Raw genomic sequence first — 25,391 nt, forward strand, 5'->3', positions numbered from 1 at the left:
AGAGGCCGTTTGGTGTTTTGGGATAACCATATCAGCTGGATGCTTCTGCTATGAAAGTACCAGCCATGAAATAGTCATCTTAGCATATGTGCAACTTGCCTCAGGAGGCACGTGACCAGGATTCATGACCGAATTTGGTCTGCTGGTTACTGACAGTGAGTGCGACATGAATGCTGATCCATGTCTCCCAGTGAAATAGATGATGATGATGATGATATTTAACTATGAAACAAAAAGGTGACAACACCTGATTGCACTTCTCTGAGCTATCATTTTAAGATATCTGTAAACTCAAGAGGATAATTGCATTGATTTACACACACACTTTACATTTTCAAATTTTATCTTCACAATATGGGCTAGGCAAATATTTTACTTTTAAAGGAAAGCCTACATTCTAGAGCATAGTTCTGTGGCAAGGGATAGATTCTACTGCCAATTCCATAGCCACGGTACATGGGGCCCTCTACATGTACCTAGAATGTATTAGTGCATAATTTTGTCCATGGTTCTGTATGTCTTTATTAAGATCCTGATAGCCAATTTTGTGAGGCCTTGTTTCTAGTGTTCTGAAAACTCTGTTGTATCTGATGTTTACTGCTGGTAAAATATTCACAATTTTATGAATGAACATATACAACTAACTTTCTCTGGTTGATCTAATTGGTCTTCGTTAATGATGAAACATTTATGGGGACATTTATTTTATGGTTTTGAACTGTTAGAGTGAATTTGGGTCTAAGACTTTTCTGACAACTTGCTAAATTTTATTTTCTGACTTGTAAAATAATTGTGCATGCATTTCTCACTGCAGTTTCCTCTTCCTCAACAGGCCTTTGCATAAACTGGGTATTCATGGTGGGCTTAAGTAATAGGTTTTTAATAAAACTGTTTAGAGTCAATGTCTGCACCTAAATTATGCACAACATAGTCATTTGCTTCCACAAGCCAGTACCTACTCACCTATTTTTCAGCTCCAAATATGCCCATATTTTTGCTTGTTCAGTTTCGGTGCAGCGTTATGCACCTTTTGCTTTAGCTCTAGTTTGCAGTTAGATGAAAATTCAGTAATTTCTGTCACGGATAACTGGGTTTTTTTTATAGGCACCTGTGCGGAATCCAGAGCAATTCAAAGCTCTTGGCCTGACAACTCCAGCTGGTGTTCTACTTGCAGGGCCTCCTGGGTGTGGCAAAACACTTCTGGCAAAGGTAGGAGTTTATGCATATGACTACTGGAAAGTGGGAGAGAACCAAAATTAGACCAGAGAGTCCTAGAAAGGAAGTAGATGTTTTTGTAAGAATGACCAGTTGGCTTCTAACAGAAAATAACTGGGTCCAGGCCATTGTCAAGGTTCCTTTCCCACTCTGAACTCTAGGGTACAGATGTGGGGACCTGCATGAAAACCCCCTAAGCTTATTTTTACCAGCTTAGGTTAAAACTTCCCCAAGGTACAAACTGTTTTACCTTTTGCCCTTAGATGCTTGGTGGTGGCAGCAATAAAGTCCAACAAATATATAACCGGGAAAGAGCCCGCTTGGAAACGTCTTTCCCCCCCAAAATCCTCCCCAAACCCTACACCCCCTTTCCTGGGGAAGGCTTGATAAAAATCCTCACCAATTTGCATAGATGAACACAGACCCAAACCCTTGGATCTTAAGAACAATGAAAAAGCAATCAGGTTCTTAAAAGAATTTTAATTGAAGAAAAAGTAAAAGAATCACCTCTGTAAAATCAGGATGGTAAATACCTTACAAGGTAATCAGATTCAAAACATAGGGAATCCCTCTAGGCAAAACCTAAAGTTACAAAAAGACATAAAAACAGGAGTGTACATTCCATTCAGCCCAACTTATTTTATCAGCCATTTAAACAAAACTGAATCTAACACATATCTAGCTAGATTACTTACTAAGTTCTAAGACTCCATTCCTCTTCTGTCCCCGGCAAAAGCATCACAAAGACAGAGAGAACCTTTGTTTCTTCCCCCCGCCCCCCCCCAGCTTTGAAAGTATCTTGTCTCCTCATTGGTAATTTTGGTCAGGTGCGGGCGAGGTTATCCTAGCTTCTTAACCCTTTACAGATGAAAGGGTTTTTCCTCTGGCCAGGAGGGATTTTAAAGGTGTTTACCCTTCCCTTTATATTTGACAGCCATATAATAGGAGTTGAGCTCCTGCACTTACCCCATCAGGAGTTGGAGTACAAGATTTTCTTTGGAAGTTATTCAGTTTCTTAGTAAAATAATTATGGTTTAACTTGAGTGGGGCAAAAACAAGGCAAAGAATTAAATTATAAAAATAAAATAGTAAATAGAGGAAAGAAAATGGTTCATTTATAAGGTGCCCATCACTGTGGAATTTTCCACTGTGGGGGGTGTGATCAGACCTGGTTGGCTGTGCTCTCTTTTTTTTTTTCTTTACCTTATTCCTTCTATTGCAAATGCTCTTGCGTTCCTGTTGGAGCATTACATTTCTTATGGCCTTCCTCCCTCTGCAACACCCAAAATTTTCTGACCAGTTGTTGTCTTTGAACATCGAGCGCTGTTTATGGGCTGAAATTTTTGTGTAGCTCTCATCAGTCAATGAGAACTGTGCAGGCAATGCCTTAAAAATAGAGCTGGGCACAATTTTTCTGACAAAGGTTTTTTGCCAAAAAAACCCTACATTGGAGTTGGCTGAAATATTTTGTGAACTTGTACTGAATTTCCTAAAGTGTTTCAGCCCCACCAAAAGATCTGAAAAGGTTGAAATAACTTTCTTTTTGAATTGTACTTCAGTTTTATTTTTAAAAAAGGCTAAAAACCTCAGAAACAAAATGTTTTGTTTGACCCAAAAATGATTTTTTTTTTCTTTTTCATTTCTCTTAAAAAAAAAAAAAAAAAAAAATTAAAAACCCTTTTGTTTTGGATGAACCCAAAAGTTTGTGTTTGTTTTTTAGGGAGTGGGTAAAGGGATAGTATATCTCCTAACGAGCTTTGTATATTTTGACAAAGTCTTGACAGATGATCTCCTTTTCCTTGATGGTCTTCGTAGTTCAGTGGACAGGATAAAAAATAATATCCCAGCTCAGTGCCAGCATCTGGAATCTTGCCAAATCAGTCAAGGAGAGAAAATGAATCACATTTTTATTTTTACTATGATGATTCCCCAGAGACTTCAGAAAGTCTACTGAGGATAAAGAGTGGGAGCTGAATTATATCTGTCTTGATCTTTTTGTTAGGCTGTAGCAAATGAGTCTGGACTGAACTTCATCTCTGTGAAAGGTCCTGAACTGTTAAATATGGTAAGTGTTTTGCTCATGGCACCTTGGCCTCTGCTGTTCATTGAATTATTGGCTAAAGCCTGGGACAAGTGAGAATCCTAACCATTACACAGATGATAATTTGCACAACAAAAATTGCATTGTATAACCTCTTCCTCGTTCTTATAGCAACCTGCCTGCCATAAGGGCTCTCTAGAGCAGTGGTCTCCAACTGTTTTACGCACAAGATCGCTTTTTGAATTTGAGTGCAACCCAGGACCTACCCCGCCCCGCTCACTCCATCTCCCCTCCCTCTGTCACTCGCTCTCCCCCACCCTCACTCACTTTCACTGGGAGGGGGTGCGGGCTCCGGGCTGGGGTGAAGGGGTTCGGAGTGTGGGAAGGGGCTCTGGGATGAGCCTGGGGCAGGTGGTTGGGGTGCAGGAGAGGGTGCGAGTTGCAAGCTCTGGGAGGGAATTTGGGTGCAGGAGGGGGCTCCGGACTGGGGCAGAGTGTTTGGGTACAGGAGGGGGTATAGAGTACTGGCTCTGGGAGGGGGCTCAGGGATGGGGCAAGGGCTCGGGGTGCTGGCTCAGGCCTGGGGGTTGGGATGTGGGAGAAGTGCGGGCTCCTTCTGGATGGCACTTACCTCGCGTGGCTCCCTGTCAGTGATGCAGCGAGACTAAGACATGCTGTCTGCCTGCCCCGGCCCCACGCTGCTCCTGGAAGCAGCCAGCCCTCCTCTGGGTGGGGTGGGAAAGGGGAGGCATATGGCTCCGAGCACTGCCCCTCCCTACGGGCATCATCCCCGCAGTTCCCATTGGCCGTAGTTCCCTGTTCCCAGCCAATGGGAGCTGCAGGGGTGGTGCTTGCAGGCAGGAGCAGCGTGTGGAGACTCCTGCCCCTCTGCCCCAGGAGCCTGCCTTAACCCCACTGTGCCGCTGGACTTTTAGTGGCTGGAGATCACAATCGACTTGTCAGAGGCTCCAGGATCGATCAGTTGATCGCGATCTACTGGTTGGTGACCACTGCTCTAGAAAGAGGAAAGAAGAATTTTGGGTGGCTTAGATCTGTCCCAGTTCAAACAACCTCTCATGGTAAAGAAAATGAGGCCGTGGGGGGCCTGGTGAAGTAGCCAGTTACTTGCATCTTTGCCAGTATGTAAGAAAGACTAAGGACAAAATTTTCATTCTTAATGGGAGCTGTAGGTCCTCAGCACATCTACAAATCAGGCCACCTACCTAAGCAAACTAACTACTAAACTAACTTGAGGTAACCAAGCTTGAAAATGTTATCAAAACTCATTCCCAGTCTACTTTTAATAGAGGTTTTGACATCTTTTCTGATGTTTATGTTCAAGATATGTTGCTTAAATGTCACTGCTTTTTATGATCAACGATTAACACTAGTTTGAAGCTTCAGTCTCTCGTGTTTCTAAGCCCAGTGCTCAGAAATACTGACAGTAATTAAATTTTAATATGTGCTACCGTTGATTCAAAGTGAGAAGTGTGTTGAGCACAATGGCTTCAGCCTTAGTTTTTCAAAGCAGAATTGGAGGAGTGTAACACTTAACTGCTTATCGGTAGTGGGTGAAGTAAAACTAGAAACAGTGGATTTGATTGATTGATTGTCCTGGGGTTCCTAAGGTCTGCTGAAAGAGATCCCCTTAGGCAGGGAAAGAGAAATCCGCCATAGTGGGGATCCCTGTCTCCTTAAGTGCAAAGAGAAACTGTTTGACTCCTGAACTCTGAGAGTTTTGAAGATAAATGATTGCCAAGTGTAACAATGGTAAATGAACATTTTTGGAAAAATGAAACATTCCTATTCAGAATTTGAACAAATTTTTTTACAAGTAATGACTGTTTTTGAGTGAACCTCTCACTTCTATTTCAATTGTTCCTTTCTATATTCATATTATTACAATATGAACTTCAGATGATGCAAATCTGTGAATGACTGTGATAACTAAAATGATGTGACCGGCTGAAGATCCATGAAGGTTCTAGTGAAGAATTTGACTATTAATTCTTAGTCAAAACACCACAGATATAATTTTTTTAAAAAAAGGGGGGGATTCTTGCCTGTTTGGCACTGAAGCTGTGTTGCATGTAAAATTTTATCAAATGTGAGCATGTGTAACTGTGAGACATCACAAAGATAACCAGTTCAGATGTAAATTTGTCCCCAATTAAAAAAAATGATGTGGCAGACTTAAATGGAGTGAACTGGCAACCCTCAAATTATGGGTTAAATTGGGCTTGTCAGGCAACATGTAGATGTCTCACGTAGTTTCACTGAGCTTTGTCTTGCTTATTTCAGTATGTTGGCGAAAGTGAGCGTGCTGTACGTCAGGTATTCCAGCGGGCCAGAAATTCAGCCCCTTGCGTTATATTCTTTGATGAAGTTGACGCTTTGTGCCCTCGGAGATCAGACCGTGAGGTGAGTCTGAAAACACCTCCACAAGTAACTTCACTCGGTTTTGGGTTTCAGAGTGGGGAGTGTGTTGTGTAAACTTTCAAATACTGTCTCATTGGCCCCTTCCTCAGAGACCATTCAGTAGAGATGCCACATAAATCTGCTGTCTCCCAGAAACAATAATTCAATTTCAGGGTTGCCATAGATTTAAGCCAAAGGTAAAAATGCAAGCACCAAATATGGAATTGGGTATGATACCTACTCCTGCTGATCTCTGTACTCATAGGTATATGCAAATGGCTCTTGGATTATGGAAAATTCCTCCAATTGAGATATGTTAGTTTGGGAGTCACAATATCTCTTGTCACTGGAAAGCCATAATGGAAAATAGTTTGCAGTTTAGTGTCGTAACTGCAAAATCGGGCCAAATCCTGAACGCTGTTTGCAGTAATGATGGGAACAGAAGCTCCTTTTTGTCATGTATGCTGCGTCTGTGCTGGCCCAACCAATAAAGGAAATGTTTTATGGCAGGAGCAGAGTGGTATATATGGCCTTCATAGCTGCTTCACCAGAGGAACCCATCTATCTTGATTGCCTTGTGGAAGAGAAACTTGAGCATTGTCCACATGTGGAATTAGCTCCTATTTAAGTCATCAGTGTAGCTGCACCAGCACAAATTCCCATGCATACAAGGAAAGCAGCAATTTGCATTGGTGGAGTTGATGCCTGCTTGAAATCAGAGTTCCACCAGTGCAAATCGCAGCTTTCCTCATATATGCTAGGGATTTGGGCTACAGCAGCTACACCAATGGCTGAAATTAGGCTAATTTTAAGTGTAGAGCACAACTTTGTTTGGATGAGCACAGACATGTTGCTATATAGATGTTCAAAGATGTAGCCCATTTGAAGTTTTCTACAGCTACCTGGAGCTTTCATGCCCTCTGTGTAGCCACGGAGTCACTGTGTCTGTGCATTGTCATCGGTTGGTTGGGTAGAGTGCAACTCCTTCCTATGGGTAGGAAGGAGGGAGTTTGAGCAGCTTGCCTCTAAGTACCCTGTTCCTACCCCATCTTCAGAAAGTGCAGAGATTTATATTGTTGCAAAGCACAGCTAGGCTGACGAGTCCCTGCCAGGCCTGCGCTGTGAACTCTATAGGACTTGGATTTGGGGCCCAAATCAATATAAACGCTATGGGCCTGCCTGGTTCATTTTGTTACTCCAGTTTTTACATTGGTGTAGTTTCAGTGAAATTACATCAGCATAAAACTGGAGTAATGCAGTAGTGAATCAGACCCTAGTTATGTATAGTTCCTCAACATAATTTTGAGAACTCCCTGTCCTACGGTTATCGAGCTCAAGGAAACTGGTGCTGTTTTGCCTACTATGCTCCAGTATCAGAGCTATAATTCTTGTGGTACGTAGTTGGGATTCCTATCATCTTAGGTGTTTCCATTTGCTTTTTATAATAATGTGTGTATTTCTACCATTGATTGGATTATCTGTCAAATCTGGACAGGTTGATGGTTTTGTATATTTAATTTCTGAATAAAATTATAAATCTTAAAACAACCAACTAGACATCTGCAGAATCACCAAACAACCTCCACTTGTAATTGAGCCCTTGTCCCCTACCCACCATACCTCTCCACCTGTTCTTCCTTGTCATGTCTACTTACATTTGTCTGCTAATAGAGGCATATTTCTAGCCATTGCTCTTGGCCTAACTTTCATGAAAAGCAAAGTTCAATAGGATTCCACTTTGAGAGGCTTATAAGTCTGCTTCCGCTAATAGAATCCCTGTCCAAGATCTTGTAAGTTTAAAGCATGTGTTGAGTAGTATACAATAGAATTTAGAACAGTAGTAGCTATAATGGGGATGTTAGTACAGTAGGACTTCAGAGTTATGAACACCTCGGGAATGGAGGTTGTTGATAACTGTGAACAAAACGTTATGGTGATTCTCTCAAAAGTTTGCTACTGAACATTGACTTAATACAGCTTTGAAACTTTACTATACAGAAGAAAAATGCTGCTTTCTTATTTTTTTAGTAGTTTGTTTAACACAGTACTGTACTATTTGTAGTATTTGCTGCCTTTTTTGGGAGGGTGTCACTGCTGCTGTCCGATTGTGTATGTGTCATTCCACATGAGATGTGTGGTTGACTAGTCAGTTTGTAACTCTGGTGTTCCTAACTCTGAGGTTCTACTGTATTTAATTATGAGTTGAGTTGAGCTGGTCAAAATGTATTTGGTTTAGAAGTTTAATTGGGCAGGGCTCTCAAAGCCTATGTATATGTGGTTTTTATTGTCTATACTTAAGCAAGACAAACAGAATGGCGGGTGGTTCAAGTGGCGAGTGCTTCACAGGATAGCATAGTCCTAATTTTTTTTTATTTAATGAGGAGGAGGAGGAGGCTTGTCACCTGTTACATAGATGTGTGCCAGGTGCAAAGGTGGTGTGACACATGAAATTGGGTTGGTGGTGAGCAAAGGAGATGAGGGAAGTGGTCAGGAATGAATCTTGATCAAAGTGCTGCGAGAGCAGCATAATCTTGGAGTGGTATTTTGGAAGACTAATAAGTACTTTTTTTTTCTGTATTTAAATGATTCACATGCTTGCTTGCTTTCTCAATTTTGCTGGAACCACATTATTGTTTTCAGGCAGGTGCCAGTGTCCGTGTGGTAAACCAGTTGCTAACAGAGATGGATGGTCTGGAAAATCGTCAGCAGGTTTTCATTATGGCTGCTACCAACAGGCCAGGTGAGAAACAAAAAACAGACAAACAAACATGCTTGCTTTTTTTCCACAAAGGGACTCTCGGGTTTAAAAGAGTATATTTTAAAAACAAGTACTAATATTTGTGTTTCTAATGCCACCTTAACTTACTGCAACTGAAACTACTTTAACTATCTAACTCTTCACCATTTATGTTTACTACTTATGTTTCTCTCTGCTTGAACAATGAAGAGTCATTTTCTGGTTCTCATTTACTAACAAAATGATGCAAGGTTTGGGTTGCAAACACTGCAGGAGATGTGAACTCAAACACTATTTCATAAAGAAGTCAAGAAAACATTTCTACATGAAGGTTGTTTTAAAACCTTAATTTATATAATCTTCTTTAAGGCTTAATTGACTGTGACACTTAAAACAGGTGTGTTGTCTTGCTTGTATTTTTTGTTTGCATTCTTTAATATTCATATGAGGTCAGGTGACTTTCAACTAACCTTTTTGTGTACATAAAAGCACAGTGGTTGTTCAGAATAAGACCCTGGCATAGATCAAGTTTCATGCAGACATAGGTCTATTCCAAGTTGTCACAAATAACAGGATGTGAAATGAAGCTAACTTGTTCAGATATAAAGCTGTCTCAGTTGGTTCCTGATCCAGAGCTTATTGAGGTCAATGGAAAAATTGCCATTGACTTCAGTGGGCTTTGAATTAGGTCCTTGGAATTTAGAAAATAGTGCACACAGTGCATGCTCCTTTCTGCTTACATTGTTCACAACTCATCTGTGTAGTTTAGGTTTATGGCTTTGTATATATTATACCAGATTTTTCATATATCATCTCCTCTATCTCCTCTCTCCACTCCAAAACCTTCCTTCTCTCCCCTCTTCACATCCCCCCCCCCCCGAAAAAAAAAAATTATTCTCAAGAACCCTAGCATGCTCTGTTTTATCAGTTGCCTTCCTCTCATCATGTTTCTGTTTCTGACCACTCTGTCCCCATTGTTTGTTGACTCCTGAAATCTTGGGGTATGTCTACATGGCAAGCAGAAATCTATGGTAGCAAGTCTCAGAGCTCAGGTCTACAGATTTGGGCTCGCGCTGCAGTGTTTAAAAATAGCTGTGTAGACGTTTGGGTTGAACCCTCAGGCTCTGAAGCCTAGTGCCCTAGACTCAGTACAAGCCCAAACATTGACACAGCTATTTTTAGTACCACAGTGCAAGCTCGAATCTGTAGATCCGAGCTCTGAGACTTGCTGCCATGGGTTTCTGCTTGCTGTGTAGATGTACCCTGGGTGATTTTCATATATGCTAGCAACAGCTTCTCCACTTAATACACACAAAACTGTCTTTTTTTGTTTCAATATGACACTTCTTAAAACTCACTCATTACATTATTTGTATAATAGAATCGCTTATGGACCAAACTGAGGCCAGGGTCCCATTCTGCTAGGGATTGTACAATCGGAGTAAGAGGCATTCCTTGTCCTGAAGAATTTTCAGTCTCAATGGACAAGGCAAAGAGTGGGTACAAAGAGAGAGAACTTAGAATGAACAATATGAAGGTCTGCAAATGCTGTGTATGTTCTGCAGTTCTTTCGGTGTTTGTGGTTTTTAATTTGAGTGGGGTTTTGTTACGAAGGAATTAGATAAATAGAGACAAAGGAAGGGAGAGGGAACATTGAAGAGAGGGGGATAAGGTACCTGGGGAGAAGGCGACCAGGCAAGGCATAATGAGTAAAGCTGATGTAAAGAGACAGAGAGGGTGGGAAATGGAGTGAAATCCAGTCAAGGTAGGCGAAAGAATGTCCAGAATAAAACCTGAAAAAAGCAGTCTGGTCTCATCGGTGCCCTAGGATCCCTTCTGGAACTGCTTGTCTCTGCTCCTGCCAGCTGAGTTTCTGGTATCTCTTCTCTGAACTCATGGCTGGGTGGAGGGATGGGGCAGCACAGGCCCTGGTGTGTCCCCAAAGGGAGGCTCTCCCATGCATGAATCTGGGTCTGAGAGTGCTTGAAGGAGGGGTAATTCCAGAGGGGTCTCACAGCCATACAAAAAGGGGTCGGGGCAGCTATCTCTTGAAACTACATGTCTGCTCCAGTTACAGTTGTAATCCCCACTTGGCACTATGTTTTATTATGCTGTTGAAAACTTTTGAGCAAGTACTTCTTATTAGACAATGGGGGCATTCCACCACACCATCACACCTTATATCTATTAATCGAACTTCCTGTAACTGTCAAAGCACACTTTAAATTTTCGATTTTTTGTCTGGTAAATTGTCAAATGTCCAGACTTAAAGAACAGGCATATCATCTGCCTGTGCCCCTACAATGTTAATCCCGCCAAACAGAGAACCTCTTACTTGGTATAGGTTCAGTTCAGTACCACATACCTTTAGCACTAGATAAATAATATTGGAAATCTGTTGTTTGAAATGAAATATGCAATCTGGATCCAAAAGGGCTTTCTCACTCACTATGAACAGTCTCCCTCCGAATGTGAATTGTGGGGTGAAGGTATTTTGGCAGTGTACATGCTGCTGTTCTGAAGAGCACAGGTTTGCATTTCTTCCTGCTGAAGAGTACAAATACTTCTACAGTTCTGCTTTAATGGCTTCTTTTCAGGTCATATTCATGTTCCCCATGGGCTTAGCTGCCTTCACTACTCCTTTGTCTAACTGAAGTGATTTATCAGCTGTTACCTGCATGCAGTGCATCCACTGGGCACCAAGGCAGGTTCCGTACTTGGAATCTGCTCCTGGAAACAATCAGTACATCCTGAGTATAGCTAATGAACTCCAAGCAAAGGCTATTAGAAAAGTGCACTCTATGACTGGTACATTATTTGCAGTTACAAAAGGGAACTTATGACTTGGGGGCACATTGTAACTTTTTTTCCCTAGCACCATCTCTCTAGGAGACTGTTTAAATTACATAGAGGCTGTTACCTCATTGTGCCCATTGACAACAATGGGAGATCTTGAGCACTGGATCAGGCCTTTAATTCCCTTACAATGCATACATAGAGCACTGAATAAAGAATGCTGCAGGATGTAATTTCACAGTGTAAAATACTCAGTTTATGTATGATCACTTAAAGATAATGACCAGCTAATATTTTGGATGCAGAAAGAAACACATGCATGAAGATGTTAGACTTCTTGGATGTGTTACAGCTGGGAAAAAAATAGGATTAATAGATGAAGACATCTTGGCAGAATTTACAAATCTATTATTGTATGTACAGAACCTTGAAATGAGCTTTTTGTGCCCAAAGCAAGTATTTAATAATGAGTTTTTAGGAAAATTGAGACCTCTAGCTCATCAGGCTTCACGGATGAATGTATTACATGGCATAAAACCCATTTATTTAAAGTGTATTTGGTGAAAAGATCTGGAATTCATGTGAGAAATGAACCAAACAAAGAAAATGAGCTAACGTAGTTACTTAGGATGTGATCCTTAAACTGATGCAGTTCAAAATGTTTAATAGATTATTCTGACTCTTGTGGAATTGAAAGAAGCTCTGTTGGAATTGCTCAGAGAAAACAGACAACTGTGAATACACAATTTGAAGTTGTTCAAGAATCCAAAAATTCTAGCTTACTATCCTAATGGTAGAAAGATCACAGGTCTCTTCAGTTCTATGTATCATGGCAGACTATCACGCCTCCAGTATAGTAAAGGACAAATGGTTGCTACTTAGGCCTTGTGCACATACAGTTTGTTCTGCTTTAACTATTCTGGTATAGTTAAAGCAGTGCAACATCTTCTCCCCTCGTGTGGATGCAGTTTGCTGGTATAAAGGTTCTTTATCTTGGTATAGTTCCTCCCATATGCAAAAGGGAATAAGCTATGCAGATACAGATTACCTTTCTACTCGTATAAGTGCAACCACACTAGGGATTGTACCAGTATAACTATTGTTTGGGGGGGAAAATGACACCCCTAACTGAAATAGTTACACTGGTACAAAATCTGTGTGTAGAGCAGGCCTTAGTTTAATAGTATCAGTATTGCCCAGACATAAAAGTAAGACTGTAACTTCCTTTAATACTGTAGAGCTGTTGGTAATGGAGACAAATACTGAACTTTTGTAAAAACTTTTAAAATATAAAGCCCTTAGGAACTATCTGATTCCTACTTTACGTAGAGAGAAGGATTTATTCTTCACCAGTCCTGTGAAATCTGTAATGATGATGGCGTCACATGCTAAGGGTTCTGAAACAGGACTTCCAGCTTCCCCTTAAATACAGGATGTTTCTGAAGTTCTTGTTGCACATACCAAATTACCTTGATGAACTCTTAAATCTTTCTCATTACTGCCATAATAGCAGAGATTCGATACCCTAAACTTAATTGTATCTCTTTTCCTTTGTATGTGGAACCAAAGTCAAACAGTCTAGTTAACCTAAAGAGAATTAAGCCTTAGCGCTCCCAGAATTTCAAGAAATTCAGAGAATGCAAAAGAGGCAGAGTGCTATCTCAGGTAAAGGTCTTTAGAGCTCAGATGGGGTCAAATAATTGTACTGTGTTTTCACTCCACTACCTTCCCAGAATCTGGGATCAAAGACGTCGGTCATGTCTGTACTACAAAGTTTGGCTGACAAAAAGTACAGCCCCTGAAGTTTGTGTATTGCTCTGGCGCATGTACACTTGGCTGCTTGCGTCAGCACGGCCCATACTCACTAGGAGTGCTTGTGTTTAATGTAAAGTGTGGCATGCCCTGGGTAGGTTCCTCACTGTGCCCCGCGCTACCATCCAGTGCGATCCCTTTTGGGACATTTTTGCTATGCTTTGTGGCACAGTAGCAAGTGGCCCAGGGATTTGTGGGAGATAGGGTCAAGTTCCCACCATGCCACTTTCTACATCCCATCATACTTTTCACATCCCCTAATTTTTGCTCCATTTTTAAAAAAAACTTTCCCATAGTCCGCACGGCACTTGTCGGTATCCACCATCTCTCTGACAGAAGCATGGAGCCTGCAGACCTCAGCACAATTCTCTTGTCTGTTGCTAATACAGGATGCACAATTCTCTAGTATTTGTGCAGCTTGAGGGTGTATTGCTGCAGTTGGGGTTGTGGTGAGGGTGATGCAGAGGTGTTTGAGCACAACTGGATGGTGATGGACGCTACCCAAAATGCTAGGTTGCTGATGGCGTTCACAAAGCAGCTCCACGTGGCAAAGTGCCATTTCTGGACCCAATAAATGAGCACTGATCGGTGGTTTGGATAATAATGCAGGTTTGGAACAGCAAGCAGTGGCTGCAGAACATTCGGCTGCAAAAGGCCACATTTCTGGGGCTGGGTGCCAAGTTGCCTCAGCCCTCTGGTGCAGGGACACCAAAATGAGCAGCATTGAAAGTGGAGAAGCAATTGGCAATCACGCTCTGGAAATTTGCAGCACTAAATTGCTGTCAGTCACTGGGCAATCATTTTGGAGTTGGAAAATCTACAGTGGGGCCATTGTGACCCAAGTGTGTAAGGCCGTAAAATGTCTCCTGCTACACAGGACTGTGATTCTCAGTCATTACTGTTACTCTTCTTGGAGGTACCCAGGGTTGTGAGGCACTTTGCTGCCACCTGCCCTTAGCATGAGGAAGCCTTGTGCTTGTCATGCGTCAGCCCCCTGACTCCACCGGCCTCGGGCAACACAAGCATTCCCCCCCCGCCCCAAGCCTCCACTGTTCCTCTGCATGTTAGCAATTGGATGCTCCAATCTCTGAGCATAGCCCTGGAGTATCCTTCTCCTATTCCACTGGACACTTAAAGATTTGAGAAGTAGCAAGTCGGAATATTGGAAACAAATGGTAACATGTAAAATAAAATTATAACACTCATTCTAAAGCCTAGATCATTACCAAGATACTCTCCTGTCTACTGAAGTTTAGCTCACCCAAAATCTTTGCAGCATTTTCCAGACAAAACATGCTGACAGTTTGTCTCTTCGGTAAAAGATCTCAGGCATCTCTTGGTACCCTTAGATACATCAGGACAGTTTTGTTCTTTTTCATAAACAGGACACCCTTGTTTTTGTTTTGTTTTTTTTGTTCTTCCCCATGGTCTCCCTCTCTTGTTGACCTTGCAATCTTTTAATTAGCATCTTGCGCCATATGCAGATAGTCTTATGTTTTGTGACCAGACAGGGAGATAAGTGTGTGCAACTTCCTGCTTGAAAGGAACCTGCTTAATACATCGCTGCTTGGTTACCTGCCTTAAGTTCAAGACTTTGAGAACATAGTTTCCAGAACAGGTACATATTACTCATATATACATTTTGAAATGATTGGCGATCAGTGGGCTACTGGCTTTTGGTAGAGACTTTACATGTCACCCTTTGGTAAACTATTGTACATATACTTGATCCAGGGGACTCTGTAAAACTCTGTGCATCTCCTGTGCCCTCTTCCATTTGGTCACATGCTGTCTACTAAACTTTGTGGTGTAGCCCAGGCCTTAGTTTACAAGAACATCAAGAATATTGCTATAAGTAGGGTTTGAATTGTTCCAAAATTCTGTAGAAACCATTGTGGATTTTGGTCTGCAATAATTAGTAACCGGTCTCATTCTATTGAGTATATTAAATTTATCCACAAGCCTTGTTGACTCTTGCCCTAGCTCTTTAGGTAGCTCTGTCACGTAGTTATGTTCTCTGTTGTGTAAGTGCATTTTGTAATTTGCGTGGCGTGAGATACTTATGGAAAAGGGTTGGATGTTATCCAAAATGATTAAACAAATGCTGAGCACCACCTTAGGGGGTGTGTTTGAACATTGAGTAAATTTTTTCTTTCCCCATTACAGAAGTGTAATCATTCAGGTTCTCAGGATCATTGAAGGGCCAGTGACTGAAAAAAGGGGTAAGAGGAAGTATAGACTAGTAGTTAAAGCAAGTGGGTGGGCGTTAGAGCTGAGTGTTTTACTAGACTTTGTCACTAACTTATTGTGTATCCTTGGACAAGTCACTTAACCTCTCTGTGCTTAATCTCCTGTTTTGTAAAATGGGAATCATACTTACCATATAGGGGACTTGTGAGGCTTAATTTAATATTTGTAAAGCACTTTGAGATTTTCAGATGGAAAGTAGAATAAAAGTGCATAATGTGGACTGTTTGATACCATTGCACTGAAAGCAATTCTTAGCTATTGAAACGACTTCTTGTCATCTGTTCTTAATGTGGCATAACTTTCCCCATAACACACACACGTAGCAGCTGGAAAGTGTATTTGTGCCAGAAGGGGCTAATGTTGTTGACAGCACTGTGCTTAGAAGAATAACGGGAAAAAATGCAGGACTGGGCACCAATCTTGGCTAACCCTTCTCTTGCCTGATGAAGAGTCTACAGTACATCACTCTTCAGTCTGTGTCCTTCCACCATTATACCTGCAGTAGCTAACACCACTAGAGGTGTGCCATGGCTATGGATGTACTTCCTGTCCTTTTTTCTGACTGTGATAGCCAGCTACAGTAATACCTGACTATGATGTCATCCAATAAATTGCCTTAGTCTGTGATTTTAAAGAAACCAGGGTTCTTCAGCAATAGGGATAAATTGCCTGTGCCGCCTTACCCACCACATCTACATCTAGCAGCAGATTTCTCCAACTCCTCAGTTCACAAGAGGTGAATTTATGGCCATTAACCACTTGGGGACATCTGAATGCACAGCCTGTGTATTAAAATGGATGCATGACTGCTGTATCTTGGAGAAACGCTGGTTTGTTGATGGTATTGCTAGAAGAAAAAGGTGGTCAGCACGTCTTTGACCTGTTTATTTCCTTTTATATCACAGTTTTCTCTCAGAGGTGAAGGGTATTTAAGACACCGAATGTAACTGTAACCTTTGCACAAAACAGAGTACAATTCTAAATCCAGGATTATTAGTAGTAATAGTAAATTATGGTAGCATGCAAATGCCTCAGTCTCCTTTGGGGCTCCACTGTGATAAGCACTGTACAAACACAGAAAAGAGAGTCTACCCCCTGAAGAGCTTATATCCTGCTGGATTCCCTTCTTTTTTGCATCTCTTTAGGCTGGTATGAACCTGTCTTGCACCTCTCATAATTTTTCACACCTCTGAATTTTTGTTAGTGCATATATGAACTATAAGGGTATTAGGATCTTTGTCTGGATTAATTGATCTTTTCCAGGCTTTTTAATATTAGGTTTTCTTAATTGTAACATTAGTATGTAGTTTGTAATAGCTGTGTTTCCTTGCATCCTTTCTCAACCTTCCTACCTGTCTACAAAGAAATTTATATTTTTAATAAATACCTTTAGACTTTAATAATCTTGTATCCAAAGTGGCCCCCGTTACTTAGGTGTTTGAGCACCTAACAGTCTGTATTGTATTTATCCTCAAACACTTCTGTTAGGTATGGCAGTGCTATTATCCCCATTGTACAGCTGGGAAATGAAGGCAAAGAGAGAGGCTAAGTGACTTGGCTGTGGTCACACAGGAAGTGTGTGGTGGAGGTGAGTCTATCCCAAACCTGAGACTAGAGTCCTAACTATTGGACCATCTTTCCACTCTTACTACAATAGGATTTTAATATTTATGGACTCCTGCTGTGTTTGAAGACTACATATATGCCGGTGGTGCTTAAAAGCTCCCATAGATTCCAGCAGTACTTAAAAACAGTGAATGGGCTCTTGCGAACATTTGACTTCATGAAGGATTCCAGTTTCTCTCATCTCAGTGTTCATTTCTCTCCCAAGACCAAACAAAATCTGGAGTCCCTGGTCTGCACTGCCTCTCAGGAGACCAAGTTCATGTGCTGCTTTGCAGCTCCATCTAATATTTTGATATGTTCAAAGAACATATCCTCTCCTCTGTTACCTTCCAGAAAAGTAAGATCCTATAGCAATGCAAATGAACAATAAAAAGGAGGATTGTTTATAAGAAAGTGTTTTCACCTGCATAGCTATACTTTGCCAAGATGAACATTGATTTTTAATTTACCTTTTATATTACTTTAAACATTTTTGGCTATAGTTCATTTGGCGAGAATTTTTGCCTTACCCCCAAGAGAACAAGCTGAAAATATTTTTTGCTTCTGTGAATTCATGTGGAACTCCTTGTTCAGCTATGTCAGCACCCTCCAACCATTCAGTCTCTCTTTCTGTTTTTTTTAACCTGATTGGTATTAGGTACCACTGAAATGATATCTTAAAGACATTTTCTTTTATTCCACACACACTTCTCGTATTGCATCTAATTTCAGGATTATATTTTGTCTTCCTCTCCACAGACATAATTGACCCAGCTATCCTACGCCCTGGCAGACTGGATAAAACACTCTATGTGGGTTTGCCACCACCTGTGGATCGACTTGCTATTTTAAAGACCATTACCAAAGTGAGTATTTGGAAAGAGATCTATACTATGAGAGGTCATTCTTCTTCTTCGAGTGATTGCTCGTGTGTATTGCACAGTAGGTGTGCATGCTCGCCACATACACTGGTGCCGGAAGTTTTTCCCCTAGCAGTACCCGAAGGGGGAGCACCGCTGCGCCCCTTGGAGTGGCGCCTCCATGGCGCAGTATAAGGGGAGCTGCATGCTCCCCCCACCTTCAGTTCCTTCTTGCCGCCAGCGAAGGTGCGTCGGAACTGCTGTGCTCCAGCTTAGCTGTAGCTCGTCCCCAGAACTTTTCCGTTCGCTTAGTGCTAGTACCTGTTGTTAGTAGGTTCTTTCAGTCAGTTCAGTTAGCTAGAGTACCTGGGCCGGGGTATGCCCCAGGCCCTGGGCTTCAAGTCGTGTGACACTTGCAGGCGTTCTATGCCAAGAAGTGACCCGCACACGGATTGCCTACGCGGTTTGGGTGAGACTCACATCAGCGACCGCTGTAAGATTTGTAGATCTTTTAAACCCTGAACAAAAAGGGAAAGAGACATTAGACTCCGGGCCATTCTCATGGAGTCAGCGCTAACCCCAGCTCCAGCGCGCTGTGCCTATTCGGCTCCGGGCACAGCAACTTCGGTACATGGTGACCCTTCGGTGCCTTCCACTAGCTGGCACCGCTCCCGATCTATGGGAAACAAGAAGCCGAGGAAAGGCCCATCGTTGCAGTGACATTGAGACAAAGTAGGGATAGAGGCTAGACCCATGTCGGGCAGCCCTCGTTCCCCTCCAGCCCCTAGGCCTCCGACTCATGTTGAGTGGAGTAGCCTGGCCGCGTCAGGTCAGGCCTCTCCAGATGTCTGGATGCCTTCGATGCTGGAGGCCTTGCAAGCGGCTCGAGACATCATGATCAGGCTGGTTCCGGGGGTGCCACCAGTGTCAGGCCCTCGTTCCAGAGCCAAACCACTGCTGGGCTCCCTGCAATTGCCCTAGCTCGGCACAGGTCTTGGTCAGGAGACTGCTCCCGACCCCGCTCGCCGCCCAGCGATCGTTCAGGACACAGTCCTCGTGCATCGCCGTTGACGCCAGCTAGACTGTCTGGTTGGGTGCCATCCGAACGGGGCTTCCGGCACCGCTCCACACCATGGAGCGATTACCGACGTGACCGAGAAAGGCGTTGCAGACAGTCACTGAGTCGTCGGGGCTACCGCAGTCAGTCACAGCACGGGTGCCGTCGCCACTCCCGGTCAGACTCCTGCTCTCGCTCCCCACCGAGACACTGCCACCGCAGCTAGAGGCGTAGATCGCCAGCACCGTGGCCGTCAAAGGTCTGCGCGTCAGAGCAGATCGCGGAGCAGCAGCTATGAGCGGTACCACTCCTCTGCATCGGGGTCGTGGTCCCGTGGACGCTGTCACTCCAGGCACTGTCGTTCCTCCTGCGATAGCACCGGGTCACTTGTCAGCCCGACTTCCGCTCGCAGCCGCCCCTCCTTGGGTCAGCCTAGTCAAGCCGGCCAGCTGGTGCCATCAGTGCCGCAGCAAGGCAGTGGCACGGGACTCCGTGGCAAGGGCAGTGGTACCAGTGGGCACCGTGACCTTCGATGCAGCCCCAGGTGGGGGCTCGCTCGGTAACTGGAGCTTCAGAGGTGCCGTCAGCCTTGCTCTCTAGGGCCCTGGGAGCTAAATCGGTGGGACATATGTCCTCGGCGCCACGCCCAGAGTCCGACCAAGGGTGGACCCTCCAGTGCCGGCAGACACTCAGAGCTCCATGCCAACCTCCTCCCTGGCTCTGGATGACACAGTTGCAGCCCCTCTGCCCCGCAGGAGGACTTCAGAGCACACCAGGAGCTCCTGAGAAAGGGTAGCATCGAGCCTTAACCTCCAAGCAGAGGAGATGGAGGGGCCCTTAGACTCCCATTTTAATGGCTCTGGCCCTCCAAGAGGTGGTGGCAAACATTTTGAATGCCTTGTGGCAAACACCAGCTTCCCTGGCCCCCATTTCAAAGAAGGCAGAGCGCAAATATTTTGTACCCGTCAAAGAGCATGAATACCTTTACACCCACCCGGCGCTCGACTCCCTAGTGATCAAATCTGTCAACCACAGAGAGAGACAGAGCCAACCAGCTCCCACACTCAAAAATAAAGATTCAAAGAGACTGGACTCTTTTGGTAGGAAGCTGTATTCATCTTCAAGCTTCCTGCTGCAGGTGGCTAACCACCAAGCTCTCCTGAGCAGATACGAATTTAACTTGTGGGGCTCACTGCCAAAATTCAAGGTCTCCCTTCCAGAGCGAGACAAGAAAGAGTTCAAAGTGCTGCTGGAGGAGGGTGTGGCTGCCACCAAAGCTGCCCTACAGGCTGCGGCGGACACGGCTGCTCGATCCATGGCCTCGGCGGTATCCATGAGGAGGGCATCATGGCTCCTGCTGTCCGGGCTATCCACGGAGTCCCAGTCAATTATGCAGGATCTCCCGTTTGATGGCAAGGCCCTGTTCGCAGAAAAAATGGACGCCAGGCTGCATGGCATGAAAGATTCCCGCACAATCTTGCAGACCCTGGGCCTTTATGTACTGCTGGCCAAAGCCAAGTTCAAGCCAAAACAGGCCCCTGCCCGGGCTTCTCAGCCTAGATATGAGCCCGCCTATAACAGGTCTAAGGACCGGAAGGGGCACCCTCAACGGTGGTCGCATCCTACCACGCAACCTGGGCGCCGGGGGTACCCAGGCAACTCCCGAGGGGACTCCCCATTCAATAAAGCTTCCCTTCCGCAATCGCTTATGTACTTTCCTCTCTGAATGGTCCGAGGTTAGTCGCGACCAATGGGTCCTCAACACCATCTCTCGGGGCTACACGTTGCAGTTTGTCTCACCCCCGCCCAACCACTCCCCATTCCTCGCTGGTCTGGGGACCCATCACATGTGGACCTGTTAGAGCAGGAGGTGGGCCGGCTCCTCAGTCTGGGAGCTGTGGAAATGGTGCTTGGGGAGTTCAAGGGCAAGGGGTTTTACTCCCATTATTTGCTTATCCCCAAGGCAAAAGGGGGTCTCAGGCCTATCCCGGATCTGTGGGACCTGAACTAGTTCATGGTCAAACTCAAGTTCCGCATGGTCTCCCTGGCCTCTATCATACCCTCCCTGGACCCCGGTGATTGGTACATGGCCCTGGGCCTGCAGGACGCATATTTCCATATTCATATATTCGAGGGGCACAGATGCTTCCTCCGGTTCCTAGTGGGGCAGAACCACTGTCAGTTCATGGTCCTTCCGTTTGGCCTATCCACTGCCCCCAGGGTGTTCACGAAGTGTATGTCGGTGATGGTGGCCTACCTCAGGCGCTGGGGGGTCCAGATCTTCCCCTACCTGGATGACTGGCTGGTCAAGAGCAGCTCCTGGTCGCAGGTGCGGGACTACGTGGCGCTCCTTCTGTCCACTTGTGCCAACCTGGGTCTGTTGGTAAACAAGGCCAAGTCAACATTAGTTCCAGTCCAGCGCATAGAGTTCATTGGGGCGCTCCTGGACGCCTCTACTGCCATGGCCTCCCTCCTGCCGGGCAGGTTCGAGACCCTGAAAGGGCTAATCGCCTCAGTCTTGAAATTCCCCATGACAGCGGCCAGGGTGTGCGTATAACTCCTGGGTCACATGTCGGCGTGCGCGTATGTAGTACATCATGCCAGACTCCGAATGAGGCCCCTCCAACTTTGGTTGGCCTCACAGTTCTCCCAGGCCCAGGACAGTATGGGCAAAGTCCTCACCATGCCCGACCCGGTGATCACCTCCCTACGGTGGTGGTCCTCCCCGAGCAACAGGCTCCAAGGGGTCCCCTTTCAGAACTTGGCCCCATCACTGGAGCTAGTGTCCGATGCATCAGACCTGGGTTGCGGGGCCCATATGGGGACAGTTCAGACCCAAGGACTGTGGTCGACCACGGAGTTGTCCATCCACATAAACGTCAGGGAGCTCAGGGTGGTACGCCTGGCATGTGTGGCTTTCCGCTCACACTTACAGGGCAAGATAATCAGGGTCCTCACGGACACCATGGCCTCCGTGTTTTACATCAACAGGCAAGGTGGGACCCGGTCCTTGGTCCTCTGCCAAGAAGCCCTTAGGCTGTGGGACTTCTGTATAGCCCACGACATCTCCCTGAGGGCCTTCCACCTGCCGGGAGCCCGCAACACATGGGCCGATCATTTGAGCAGGGATTTCTCTTCCCAGCACGAGTGGTCTCTCCACTCAGAGGTGGCTCACCAGACCTTCCGAGGGTGGGGAATTCCCCAGGTGGACCTGTTCGCGATGAGGCAGAAGAATCGTTGCACCCGGTTCTGCTCCAGAGGGGGTTTAGGACGGGGTGCTATCTCAGATGCCTTCCTCCTGCCGTGGTCAGGCCAGCTTCTCTATGCCTTCCCCCTGTTTCCCCTCATCAGCAAGGTCCTAGAGAAAGTGAAGTTAGACAAGTCATGGGTCATTTTAATCACCCCGGCTTGGCCCCAGCAGCATTGGTACGGGACCCTCATGAGCCTAGTGGTGGCCCTGCTGCAGCCATTGCCTCTTCGCCTGGACTTGCTCTCCCAGAACCGAGGCCCTCTCTTCCACCCAAACTTAGAGGTTCTCCACCTCACAGCATGCCTGCTCAATGGCTAGGCGGGGAGGAGCGGACGTGTTTGGAAGGGGTCCAACGTGTCCTCCTGGAAAGTCGGCGGCCGTCCACAAGCTGAGCCTACTTGGCAAAGTGGTCCAGGTTCTCCAGGTGGGCTGTTGAGCAGGGTGTTTCCCTGATGGCCGCCCCGATTCAGCTTATCCTGGATTACCTCCTCCACCTTAGGACCCAGGGCCTGGCACCCTGCTTGGTCAGGGTGCACCTGGCGGCCATATTGGACTTCCATCCGCCGGTGCAAGGTCGTCCGGTGTTCTCCTATGCTTTGACCAGATGGTTCCTCAAGCGATTGGACCGTCTTTTCCCATATGCTAGGTTCTCTGTCCCACAGTGGGATCTGAACTTGGTGTTGTCCCATCTCACGGGACCCCCCTTCGAGCCTCTGGCCACGTGCTCCTGGTCTCATCTTTCATGGAAAGTGGCCTTCCTGGTTGCCATCGTGTCTGTCAGGCGGGTATCAGAGCTCAGGGCTCTGACCTCTGGACCCCCGTACACGGTTTTGCACAAGGATAAGGTCTCCGCCTTTCACATGGGCCAGGACATCTTCCTGCCTGTCCTCTGCCCCAAGCCTCACGCATCCAATGAGGAACGCCTCCTCCACACACTCGATATGCGTAGGGTGCTGGCTTTCTACCTGGAATGGACTAAGCAGTTCAGGAAGTGTTCACAACTGTTTATTGCTTCGGCTGAGCACATGAAGGGGCGGTTGATTTCCACCCAGCGCCTCTCTCGCTGGATCACCTCGTGCATCTGCACCTGTTGTGATCTGGCAGGAGTTCCCCCGCCACTGATTGTGAAGGCACACTCGACGCAAGCACAGGCCTAATCAGCTGCCTTCATGGCCCACGTCCCAATTCAGGACATCTGTAGGGCCACTGCCTGGTCCTCTGTTCACACGTTCACCTCGCACTATGCGATTGTCTCCCAAACCAGGGACGATGCCGGGTTCGGTAGGGCTGTACTCCGTCCTAGGAATCTGTGAACTCCTACCCATCTCCAATAGATATAGCTTGGAATCGTCTACTGTGGAATATACATGAGCAATCACTCGAAGAAGAGAGAGTTACCTTTTTCCGTAACTGGTGTTCGAGATGTGTTGCTCATGTCTATTCCACATCCCGCCTTCCTTCCCCCTGTCGGAGTTGTCCGGCAAGAAGGAACCGAGGGTGGGGGGGAGCACACAGCTCCCCTTATACCGCGCCATGGAGGTGCCACTCCGGGGGCGCAGCGGTGCTCCCCTTTCGGGTACTGGTAGGGGAAAAACTTCCGGCACCGGTGCGCGTGGCAAGCACGCACACCTACTGTGGAATAGACATGAGCAACACATCTCGAAGAACATCAGTTACGGAAAAAGGTAACTGTCTTTTTTTTAAGTTGTATGGAATAATACTATACAAACTACAATCACAGAAGAATTGCAGGGCCCAGTTTGACAAAACATTAAAATAACTGGTAATAAAGAGTAATTAGAAGAAGCACCCAACTTTTTTTTTTTTTTAACATAGTGATTAAGGTTGATATGGACCAACAATAATAGGTGATCAAAAATTGCCTTACTTGAGAATTAAACTGAAAATACTAGTTCCCATGTTATGTTCACAATTAGGACAAATTAATGGGATTCATTCCTTCATAAGAATGTGCATACAATGCTTTTGTATATCTGTTGGGTCTGCTATCTTTGTCACACCAAGGTGTTTGATGGTGGAATTATAAAACTTTAGACACAAATTCCAGCTATAGACCTTATTCAGCAGTAATTATTTATGTGTATGTAATTCCCATTGGGATCAATAGGAGACTTGGGTGTGCTAGGGCTGCAGGAAGAGGTAGATGTAAAAAAAAGATTTTTTTAAATTGTGGATTCCATCTGTGGGTAGTGGCTTACTCTGCCCAGCATGAGCCCTGGATTCTGTTCCTGCTGCATTGTGTTTCTCTCTCCTAGGTAAAGAGTACAGCATAACAGTAATAAGATATGAAGAGTGTTTTTGAATTATTCAGAAGCACCTCTTCCTTTTACTAAGGGACTAGTGTGTTGGTGGCTCTGAAAGAGTCCCGTCAAATTTCCTTGAATTGAAAAATTGGCTGAGGCTTGTATCTAAAAAAGGGATGGGACTTTAAAGACTCCACGAATGATGTGGAGGAAACCGAGAAAGAGGATTTAAAAAAAAAACCATTCAACCATAACACTACCTACAATTTCAAGGGAGTTTTTGTGTATGTGGGCTATTAATAAATCTCATAATGGAAGGCAAAATGTGGAGAGAGATTGGAACATGTCTGCTTCTGTCATGACTCATGCAAGAGTCTGACTCCCACTAGGACTCTGACTTGCTTCAAATATATTTCTCACACGTTGTTCTTGTATAATAGCATTGTGGAAATAAGCCTCTCTCCATTTACTCAGCCTACCTGAAACAACCTAGTTACCTTGTCAGTTATTGGCTCTGAAGCCATAGAGGGGACTGTTCTTTGGGGTGGTTTTTTTTTGTTTTTTTTAACGAGTCAGTTTTGAGGACACATTATGTGGGATGGGATTGTAATTTTAACAATTTCTTTTTAAAGGTGACCTGTTAAGTATCTCCTAAAAATTGGGCTTGTGCCATTTTTTGTTGTTGTTTTGTGATATACAAAGAAGACCCAAAAAGCTTTTTGGAGGAAGAAAATGTTTTATTGTGGTTGGGCTTTATCTCCTCCCTTCTTGCCCTCCCCACCCAATTCAGCTGGAGAATTTATGGGGATCTTGGAGAAGTCTTGAGCTACTCTAACTCTTCAAATGATGGAAGAAAGGAATATTTTTTAAAGATTCAACACACCCAAGTGTGTGTTAGGCATTGGAATTCAATATGTTTCGGTAGATACAAGTTTTAAACAGTCTGACTAAAAGTTCCTTCCCTGAGAGCCCCAGCCCTGCCACGTTGGGCTGAATTATAATTTTCAGGAAGTCATGGAGGTGTTGTAAAATCACAGCATCTGTGACTGACTCGTAGCCTAAATCATTGCACTAGTTTTCCAGTCA

The 25,391-nt window shown here is 44.8% G+C and overlaps 1 protein-coding gene across 1 annotated transcript in view; it reads left to right on the forward strand.

Annotated features, from left to right (window-relative positions):
* Window positions 1-25,391, forward strand: part of NVL (nuclear VCP like) — a 70,657-nt gene that overhangs the window by 23,048 nt on the left and 22,218 nt on the right. Inside the window, exons 15-19 of the mRNA XM_074949198.1 lie at window positions 1,105-1,209; window positions 3,218-3,280; window positions 5,558-5,677; window positions 8,315-8,414; window positions 17,634-17,740. Coding sequence (XP_074805299.1) covers window positions 1,105-1,209; window positions 3,218-3,280; window positions 5,558-5,677; window positions 8,315-8,414; window positions 17,634-17,740 — 495 coding nt within the window. The remainder of the gene's footprint in view (window positions 1-1,104; window positions 1,210-3,217; window positions 3,281-5,557; window positions 5,678-8,314; window positions 8,415-17,633; window positions 17,741-25,391) is intronic.

This window comes from Natator depressus, chromosome 3 (genome assembly GCF_965152275.1).
Source record: "Natator depressus isolate rNatDep1 chromosome 3, rNatDep2.hap1, whole genome shotgun sequence".
In the NCBI taxonomy this organism is placed as follows: domain Eukaryota; kingdom Metazoa; phylum Chordata; order Testudines; family Cheloniidae; genus Natator; species Natator depressus.